At 30.1% G+C, this 11258-nt stretch overlaps 1 protein-coding gene across 2 annotated transcripts; it reads left to right on the top strand.

The window, feature by feature from the left end:
• The first annotated feature begins 2053 nt into the window (after positions 1-2053).
• Positions 2054-6818, top strand: RBL12 (RHOMBOID-like protein 12). Of its 2 annotated transcripts, XM_085733478.1 has the most exons (8): positions 2054-2431; positions 2932-3052; positions 3551-3670; positions 4723-4833; positions 5192-5230; positions 5736-5840; positions 5942-5983; positions 6482-6818. In XM_085733478.1, exons 1-8 carry the CDS (start codon positions 2082-2084, stop codon positions 6569-6571), a joined length of 978 nt encoding a protein of 325 aa, XP_085589604.1. In that variant the 5' UTR covers positions 2054-2081; the 3' UTR covers positions 6572-6818. The 2 variants fall into 2 exon arrangements, with proteins under 2 accessions (XP_085589604.1, XP_085589605.1); XM_085733479.1 differs by lacking the exon at positions 3551-3670.
• Positions 6819-11258: the final 4440 nt, after the last annotated feature.

The following is an 11258-nucleotide window of genomic DNA, read 5'->3' as shown; positions in this document are numbered from 1 at the left end:
AGGGATGCTTGAATTTTTAATTAAAAATAAACAAACAGTATATAATTTGCATAATAACGATAAAGTGTATCTATAAGGCATTGATTCCAAATTGATGGAATTACAACAATAGCCTATAATCATCGATACAAAATTACAATCTACTACAATAGATTAAGAAGAGTTATGTACCTTCTTAGTTGATTAGAGCGTGCTGATAACGTGTTATAAAACTAAGTAAATAGAAACAATAATAGAGAGAAGGAGAAGAAGAGAGAATAGAGAGAAGTATTATTATTCTCTGATCTAGTTGAGAATGTTACAAATTATTATTCTCTGATCTAGTTGAGAATGTTACAAATGAGCTCTATTTATAGGGAAATAGAATAGCTTATGGACTAAACCCAATGATCTAGTAGTATAGCCCATTAACCCATTTACTATTTGGACATCCACTATAATATTTATAACAAAAACAATGTTATGATATTTTATCTTTTGTTATAAAAATAGTTTATGGAAGCTTATGCATAAGCGCTCATCATAGTGAGCGTTTGCATTATAAGTTGCAAATAAGTTGTTTATTCAAAGAGATCCTAAATATCTTTGCAGCAATCATTTAAGTTGTACTTACAAGACTAATTTCACAATGTTTCAATATAGAGGATACTGAATTTCAAAATTAATCAATATTTTTTGGATTAAAGTTCCTCTCAACTTCTGTAAGAAATGGAGAGCTTATCTTTAAAATTGTTGACATAAATTAGTCTTTTATAACTATAAATTGTACTAGTACAGTAGTACTTTACAATTTACATGGAGGATATTAGCTATAAATTAAGAAACCCCTTAAACATAGTCCAAAGTTCGTTTGCGTGCAGTTTAGTTTTTTTTTTTTCTTCTTCTAATCTTTTTCATTTTCAGATTATACTTATGTCACTTCTCATATTTCATTTAAGAGTATGTCAACTTCTAATGTAAATGAAAATTCCCGCAGGAACTTCCGAATTTCGGGTCCTACCCACATTCATCTTTTTTTAAAGGGACGAGCTCAAAAATTCATACTTGTTCCCGTTTTTTTTATACGACACATCGTATTTAGTTATTTTCTATAGAATAACTTTCATTCATCTGATGAAATTTCTTTTTGATTTCCTTCGAAGTTTAGTTTCTACACATTTGATCAAACTGGGTCATAAACTTTATGATCAATTGTTTTTTCGTTAACCCTCCGGTTCTTGGAAAAAAATAATTCAAAGTTTTGAGAAAGGTAAGTAAAGTCTTGTAAAAAAATGTTCCCACCATATATCAAATGATTTATCTTAGAAAGATCTCATTAACCACTTAAAGCTCAATCATGTCAAGATCAATTATTTTATCATAAGTACTTTGTTATCATCAAAATTAATTAGACGTTACAGTTGGCATCAAAATTCTTTCACCCAAAAAATATTTCGTAAAATGCATTTTGATATTATATTTTCTCAAAAAAAAAATACAATTTTGCATTGCATATTGTGTCAATCTTTTCATTTTTCTAATAAAAAATTTAGGTGAATTGAGCTCCAACTTATCATATCCCAAAACTCAAAGTACGTACATATCATCCATCAAAAAGATTCTCGTATCGATAGACGGAGATGAATCTATTTTATTGATGAACAATCTCCTTAACAATTGAGTCAACTTTCGACGTTGATGCCATTATAATAACTTGCAATCAACACATCGAAAATATTATATTGAAATCAATTAAGCTAGATTTCAAATTCAATATTTTTTTTACCAAGATTTCAAATTAAATATTTTAGATTTATAAAATTGATATTTACATGAATAAAGTTAGCAACGTATTTTTAACACACATTCAATACAACTAGTATTTAAAATTTATTTCAAACGAATCTACTAAATTTACATGAAATCAATGAGCTTCAACCACCCAAATTTTTTGACCACATTACAATCTATCTAAATTCCTAAAAAGCAGTTGAAAATAACCACTTTCTGTTTAAAAAAAAAAAAAATCACTCTTTACTCCTTCCAAATAAACGGGATTCTAAACACTTCAGCTAGCTTATGATCAAACAGTGAACAAAAAAATGCAGAGCTTAGTTCGGCGGTTCACGGCGGTAACACGCCATCACAACCACCACCACCACCTTCAACCCAACCTCACCTTCAACCCTCACCGTATCTCCCACACTCGTCCTTCAACTCACATCGTCCAACCCTCCAATCTAAACCACCACATTCCTTCACCTTCTTCCGCCATTCACTCATGGCGTTCCCTTTCCACCAAAATTCGTTCCTCTTTCTCCCAATCAATGATCTTTCGAAGAAACTATCTCTCAAGTGCCAAAAGCATCATTGATCGTAGCTTTCCCAGAGTTCATTTTCATCGACAGAACTACATTTCAAATTGGAATAATAATTCGTATCGGAGTGGTTGGTAATTTTCCGTCACATTCTCTATACCCGTTCATTTGTTTACAATCTGAATTCATTCAATCTCAATTTTGTCATTATAATTTGGACTGAGATTTAGTTTAGGGTTTAGAGGGTTTTGCTTCTATATTTATTTTCATCTGTTATTTAACACCTGGATTTTACCAAATTCGAAAATTTCAATCTTTTTACTTACTAATTCTTATTCTTATTAGTAATCACTATTTATTACTCTATAATGTACTATAGATAAAACCCTGATTTTTATTTAACAACATCTTTAGACCTATGAAGCACCAACACAGATACGGACTTGACACTCACATGTTGACACCGGTTGTAATTTAAGAAAATGAAATAATTGAACATGACATTATTGAAAGTAATCACATGTGTAGTGTCGGACACCGGACACGCCTTCAATCAGAAGGTTTAGGTGCTACAGAGGTTTAGGCTTTTACGTGTTATATGGGATTTCAATAATATAATTTGTCCTTTTTGCAGGAGATTGTGGCTAAACAGGCTGACACCAGATGACGTGGTTCTGGGGTTGATTGTAGCTAATGTTGCTGTTTTTTTATTTTGGAAGATAGCGACTCAAGATTTTATGCTAAATAACTTTACAGTGAGTTTCTTGATTTATAAATTTTATTCAACTTGATGATACTTGTAGATATATTTGCCCTACATTTGCTTTATATGTAACACCCACCTGTTATTTTGGTTTATCAAATGTTTCTTAGGAAAGTTGTCAATTCAATTGTATAATTTGTATTATTGCAGGTGTATGATCTATTACTATTATCTTTGGAGATGTATCAGTGCTCTTACCTTATTTTTATTGAGGATAGAAAGATAAAATATAGTTCTTTCATGCTTTAAACAATTCCAAATAGCCAGAGCATCCTAATATTTTAGTTGAATGACACTGTGAGACGTTCCGGCCTAATTCATGCCTGAAGCGTGTAGATTAGTGTAGATTACATCAAATTAGTAATTGTTTCTGGATTTGCACTTTACCAGGTGTTGAAGGATGAAATTGATAAATGTGTTGTTTTGATGTTTTTGCCTGTGCGTATTTAACTTCATCTAGAGTGCTGATTCATTTATTTTCTGTTCACAGATATCTTTAGACAATATTAAGAGTGGACGCTTGCACACTTTGATTACCAATGCATTCAGTCATGTAGATGCCTGGCATTTAATGTCCAACATGCTTGGACTCTACTTCTTTGGATTGAGTGTGCGGTTTCTTTTTCTCGTTTTTTATCATTATTTCTCGCTCATATGTTCACTTTTTTCTCCTTTTCCTTACCTTAGTAATATTTTGTTTTAGGTTGGTGTCTACTCTAGACTCACTTTCACCATAAAACAAAGAATAATAAGTCATATGGTTATGAAATTTGGAGTCTGATATTTAAGTTGAAATGCAAGAATTTTGACAAAAATAAAAATAAAAAAAATATCTGAAGTTCTTAGGTAATCTAGATAGATTATCAGGCATTCAGGCTTGTTTGTTTAGGTGGCAATTTCAGATCTTCTGTCTCTTGAAAATTGTTTGTTTGGATTCACTCATCAAATGATTTATCTTGACCCCCTTCATTTGTCAGATGATTTATCTTGAGTATACTGAATATAACTAATAATTAGCCAGTAATCACGCAGCAAGCTTTTAGTTATGGATAATCTTTTTTTCCAATCACTTTTGTCTTTAGATTTTAAATATATGCAAAATGCTAATAACAACTTTATATCATGCTACATATATTATGCAATTTCATGTTTTCTCTTTAATTTTCTGGGTCATATGACTGGGTATGCCTATTTCATATTTTTCCTTTTCTTTTTGTAGGTTTATGTACTCCTTCTGATTAATATGTTTTATTCATTTTATAACTTCTTGGTATCCTTGTTACTAGGTGTTAGATTTAGGAAGAAAACCCCCTTACATGTGGAATTTGAGTTTGTAGTTTAAGTACTATCTACTAATTGTTGGGACTTTTAATACTACACAATTTGAAGACTGTGATTTTACCACTAGCCATCCCCTCAATTCTCATATTACTGATATTTGTTCTTTTTCTCAAATTTTGTAGTTAATGTAATGTCTTTTTCATTTATTTGCCTTACTTTTTGGTACACACAGTAATAGATTTAATTATTCGATAGTGACATGTAACTTGACTTGTTAAGATCATCAGTTTGAGTAACCATTTATTTGTTTTTCTCTGCAACCAGTTATTTGTACCATTAGCTTCATTAACCTTTAACTCTTTCCAATTGGGCTTTGATCAGATTGCAAGTAAATTTGGGCCTGAATTTCTGCTGAAGCTATATCTTGCTGGCGCAATTGGTGGTTCTGTTTTCTATCTTGGGCATCAATCCTACAAGTCTCTAACATCAAAGGTCCAGTGATGATTAGAAAGACACTGCCTTTCTGCCAATTCTAAAACTTTCTTTTTAAAAAAAATTCTGGGTGAAACAAAGGAACAAAATCTTGATTTTAAGCCTTCACCAGATGCTAGAAAAAAATTGTCATTAATATGCTAATTCATTCTTCAGCCTCAAACCTTTGATATATGGATTTCTCGATTTTACTTTCATTTTGCTTTAAAAGTTTGAAAGCTATTTTTTTGCTGACAAAAGTTAATATTTACACTCTTGGTTTGAACTTATGATCTTTTGATCGAAATACTTTGAAAGATGTGAAAAATCATCAACATTATATTTGACTTAACATTTCTCTGCATCTTGTTTGCAACAGGGCTATGGCGCGATCAAGGCTTCAAAGGATTTAGCATTGGTGAGCTTATAGTAACTATTCTATTACCAGCTTCCGTTCTTCAGGGAGTGTAGGACGCATTATGTAATTACTGATGTTCTTGGTTTCACTCGTTAATTATGATTTATGAGCAATGTGTTTTGAGGGAAGGCTTTCTACTTTTATTCTGTGTTAATTTCCTTGAAGACTCTTCTATTCAAAAATCAAATTGAATAGGATGTTGCCTCATAAATTCCATTTTAGGTTTTAAATTATGTTTCCTCTGTGGAACACAATTGTGTAAATAAGTTTCATGGCCTGTGGGTGTCAATTAACTATTTGACTCCATCAAGTTCGCCAAATCGCAGAAATGTCAATATTTGTTAGTCTTCTTATAGTTAGGTTATCAAGTTTTTTTTATTTTTTTAATAACTCAGACCCTTATTATCAAGTTTTTTTTTGTATAGTCACGAATGATTACTTTCATTTATCACTTATAGCATTAGTTAAACTCATTTTTAATTAACATGAACTTTCCAATGATTAGGGAGCAAGTGGAGCTGTGAATGCAGTTATGCTGCTGAACATATTCCTCAATCCAAGAGCAACTATATACTTGAACTTTTTTATACCAGTTCCTGCGGCGTTGCTGGTAAGCTGTTATCTACCTTCTGATGGGTCAAAAACTGAAATTTGCAAGTTGGAGACTGACATATCCTTTTCTGCTGTGTAATAAAATTATGGCGAATCAAGGGGATCTTTTTGATCGGAAAAGATATGCTGAGGATAATAGAGGTATGATGGACCCTGTCAATCTTGTATTCTTGTATATTATCATGTTTACCTTTTTTCATAGCATTTTCCATCTCAAGTAGCTTAGTTGTCCGAGAAGGATCACCAAACTCGTAGTCATAACTACTTATGCTATGATATCACCATAATTTCTACAAATTTCGAGATTTAGTATACTAAAATCATCAAATTGATGCAATCTAGTAGGTCTGTCCATTGTTATGAAATTTCTGTATAAATCACTAGTCTTTTTCTGATCATCTTGATGCTTTAAGCCCGTAGAAAGATGGTGAAACAGACGGCTTTGTTTAGGCAGAGAATTTATTAGATTGTTTTTCTTGTCCTTTATTTTTCCTTTTAATAAATAAAAAAAAAAAAAAACAGCTACTTACCAGGGAAAAACGAAAACCATTATTTTTCTTTCGCAGCACATTCCTTCTCAAAAACAAAGCATTAACATTTGGCTAACATTATAAATAATTGTTGGTTTTCAAATTGTAGGGAGACAGTGCGATATCAGGATCTGCACATTTGGGTGGCATTGCAGTTGCAGCCATAGCATGGTCAAGAGTTCGGAAAGGAAGATTCTAAATCCTTTTTCAGACCTCCGCAAAACAAGTTTTTTACTCTGTTAATTATGATGCTAGCTATAATCTATCATTTTTAATTAGCAACTATAAATTAGGTGAAGTTATTGGGTTAGATTGTTATTAAAAAATAGTTATTCTGTCAAAAAGAAGTTATTAGGTTAGATTTGAATTAGCAACGCATCTACTTCATATGAACTTACTAGTGCTCGCGGTGTCAATGTAGTTGGGATTGCCCTACTCTATTTCAATTCTTTTGCATGCCATTTTATTTAAGGAAATTGCTACTTCCAGCGAAAATTATTTTCACCGAAACATCACGATAGTTTATTTGTAAGTTGTCACTACATTGGACCCCTTTATTAATTTTACTCCACCCTTGTTTCCCAGATCTAAATTGATCAAACGCTCCTCAATGCTTCACGATACATTCGTGGTGATAATTCTTTGCTCAATATAGCATTTTCTGTGTATAAGATACCAAATACTTGGTTAAATACCTATACCCTAATGTTTATGCTCAAAATGCAGATGATGAAGTGTAATTTCAACTTTAAAAATAATCACTCAAAAAGGAGAAGTACAATTGAACTTGGTGACATGCTTAAGTAAAATCTCTTCCAAACCCTTTTTGAAAATAATTTCGAAAGAATGTGTTTTTTCTGTTAACCCTCCAATGAGAGGGGGTCACGAAGTTCGGTCGTGAAGTAAGTATAGAAGTAATCTACTTGCAACGACATATGATGGAGCAATATCGAAAGGATAAAAAAACTTGCACTTAATTTTTTGGTATGTTTGTTCATGCACGGAAACTACAATATGCACAAAGATATGTATAAGAGCGCATCCACTACTATGACAAAACAAGATGGACCACAAAATATTTTCACATCCCAGGGTCAACTATAAATCATTACCTTTTTACTTTATTAAATCATTACATTTTTTATTTAGTTATAAACTTACCTGCGAAACACATCCAAAAGTTACGAGATCCATGTATTTTGCAAATTATAGTCTTTTAACAAAGTACGCTTAATTTTAAGCGACAATTTAGAGTATAGAGAAAGATGGCAATGATATGCAATATACAATACAAAATATGCAGTAAATATGGTTAAGTCTTGTTTGAAGATACAACACACATAAAGTAGTAAATCAACAGCCAAATCGTTATATTTAAGAGCATGAAGTGGAGGTGATGTAGCATCCATCCATCAATTACAAGACCAAGGATCTATATCTTGACTAATCAGCCAATTGTTGAGATTGATGTCGTTAACAACTTTGCCACAAGTGGTATAACCATGAAGGTTAGCATTATCGGCCAAATCTCCAAGAAAGAGTTGTTTAAGCATGCAATATATGCAAACATGTTTGATTGTAAACAACAACATTTTACACGGATTCGTTAACAATCTTATGCAACGAATCGTTCATCATCTCTATGCCTTCCACCGTGATTTCTAATTTAGGTTCATCTCCTTCGCAACTTCATAAATGAGCTTTTTGAATTCCACATGTCTTCTGCCAGTGCCACCATCTACCTTCTTCTCTTCTGGAGCCATCAAAATTCTATTCTTCTTCGCTGCTTTTTTTCACTTGTTATTCTTCGGTGCCATCAATCAAAATATGATTCTTCTTCAGTGATGATAAAAAAAACCCATCCTTTTATGCTAAATAACTCTACAATGAGTTTCTTAATTTATAAATTTTATTCAACTTGATAATACATGTAGATTAGATGTATTTGCCCGACATTTGCTTTATAGGTAACACCCACCTGTTATATTTGTTATATTGGTTTATCAAATGTTTATTGTGAAAGTTGTCAATACAATTGTATAATTTGGATTATTGCAGGTGTATAATCTATTAATACTTATTTTTATTGAGGATAGAAAGATAAAATATACTTCTTTCATGCTTTAAACAATTCCAAACAGCCAAAGCATCCTAATATTTTAGATGATATTTTAGTTGAATGACATTATGAGACGTTCCAGCCAAATATTTTGATTGGCACTTTACCGGTTGTTGAAGGATGAAATTGATGAATAAGGATTTTTAAAACATTTCTTTAGACGAGATCATTCTCGTGAAACAATTATCATAAAGCAAATTAAGGTAACAGGATGAGATAAATTTAACATGTGTGTAATCTTTAAAGTAATAAAAATATCAATTTATTTTATATGTGTGTACTCGTTAAGTTATCCACTTTGTGTCCATCGTAGATTTTATCCGAGTATATCATACATATAAAATTTTTATCATCCTTAATTGCTGCTACTATTACAGTATTACTAGTACTATTATTGTTTTTCTTCTTAATACAAGCGGATAGATGAACATTAATTTTTTCGTCTATCCACTTTTTTACTATGGCTAATTTTATATAAAAAGAGATTTCAATTTTGACATATATGATGAAATATTTTTTATAAATAAGATAAAAATAATAGTGTTTAATATTATTCTTATTGTAACGAGGTTGTTCGTATTTTAATGGGACTTTGCTATTTTTTCAATTAATAATTTAACAAATATTATAAAAAGATAAAGTATTAAATAAAATAGTTTAGATCAAAGGTAAAGATGAAAGAAAAAATCAGGTCCAAAACGTAGATTATATTCATTTGATATTATGTGTGTGTCTATATATATATATATATATATATATATATATATATATATATATATATATATATATTCTTAATAAAATGTTTTCTCCGTTGTTTTTTAAGTGTCGTTCTAGAGTGAATTTTTCGTTCCTATTTAACTGTCATTTTGATATTTTAAGGGAATGATTTGTCAATTATACTTTTTGTCAATTACTCTTATCTTTTTCAATAAAACTAATTAATGCTATATATTTGGAAAACTAAAGTTTGTTTTTTTAAACAAAGTTTGTTTGTTTTTTTTAAACAAAGTTTGTTTCTTGTTATCTTAAAATTTTAACAAAATTTTGTTACCTATAATAATAGTTCCATGAATAGTTAAAATTCTATAAATAAGATGAGTAGTAATTGTTAAAAATTTCAAGTGCAAAGTAAAAGAACATATCTGAGAGAAAAATAATATAAAAGAGTCCGTGAATGTTCAAAAGGAATTGAAAGAGTGAAAGACTCATTGGGAGGTGAAGAGAGAGAAATAGTTGAAGACTCGTTTGACAAGATAAAAAACAAGAACAAGATGACAACGAAGAAGAAGTTTCATATTAAATTTATTGGAAAGAGAAAGTGTTAATATTTGTTGGTGGATTAAAATGATAGTATAATAGAAAGAAAAGTTGCAAAAATACACTTCGCTATTTCGGTGTTAATTAATATTTTAAAACGACACTTAAAAATGAACGGATGAAGTATTTGTTAACGTTTGTCATTAAAAAAATCCTTTATTTTATGGACAAAATGTATATGTGTTTTCTTGCATACTTTTCGTATGGTTCTTCACGTAGAATTAACCTTTTATGGTTATAACAAAATTGATAATATTTTGGTAGATTTGAGGAATCATGGGAGTTATGAGTATTTTATTTTATGTGAAAGTCCATATGAAAAGTATTTAAGAAATTCACCTAAATTTTGTCCTTATTTTAATTCTAGTAAAAAACTTAGGTGCATTTTCTTAGTTGATTTTTGTATGGTTTCTAAATAAACTACTCATGATTTTTTCAAAGTTTGTTATGGTAAAAAAAAAATATTTAGCAAAGAATCATACGAAAAGTACATATGAAAATTCACGTAAATTTTGTCCATGATTCTGACTATTTATTTGTTTCTCAGTTTTCTCCTACATTAAATTTCATTTTAACTTATATTTAATTTAACATAGCTTTTGCAAATTTAATAGATAATAGTGACAAAAAAATAATAGATACTTCATTCATTTTTTAAACAATAAATTTTTTAATAAATAAATCGATAGAGAAAATTTTAGATTGTTATTTGCCTACACATTTTTATCATGGATAGCTTTATTCTGACAGGTTTATCTTAGATATCCATAATTTATTTATTTTATATTTAGGTAGATATTAATAGATTATTTAATAAATTACGGGTTATATATCCATAAAAAAATGTATAATTGTGCATGATTTACCAATTAATAAATTTATTTGCAATGTGTCAGTGTGGTGGTTAATTTGGACACCACAGTACTATTAAGCACATTGGTTAACCTCTAAAACTTCCAATTTGTTCAAAATCTTGGGCAAATTTGCCCAATACGATTAAGTACAATACTATTAAGCAAACTGTGATTAACAGTCCCTTTTTTTTTTTTTTTGAAAGAAGTGATTAACAGTGCTTATATAACTTGCTTGTGTATAAATATTTTTATAACATCTTGGCAAAAAAATCTCAATAAAATTGGAGGCTTGAATGCTTCAAATGAAATTCGAGTCATAGTATTGATACGGTTAGTTAGTTTGCCAAAATTGCCTAGGAAGAATCAACTGAAAACGAAGAGATTCACCTATCACAATCATCAAATTGGTTTCTGTCTTTGTACCAAATTCTCAAATTGGTCTCTGATTATATTAATAACTCAAAATAGTCTATGTCTTTGTCAAATGTTTATCACATTGGTCCCTGACTCTATTAATTGTTTTGTATTTTAAGTGTTAATGGCTCAATGTCTTTTGGATGTTATTTAGTGGTTAATGACATAATGCATTTTGGATA

The sequence above is a fragment of the Medicago sativa genome, chromosome 8 (assembly GCF_051527215.1).
Source record: "Medicago sativa cultivar Bolivia chromosome 8, Bolivia_mono, whole genome shotgun sequence".
Classification (NCBI taxonomy): Eukaryota; Viridiplantae; Streptophyta; class Magnoliopsida; order Fabales; family Fabaceae; genus Medicago; species Medicago sativa.
This window is presented reverse-complemented; position numbering and strand designations above follow the sequence as displayed.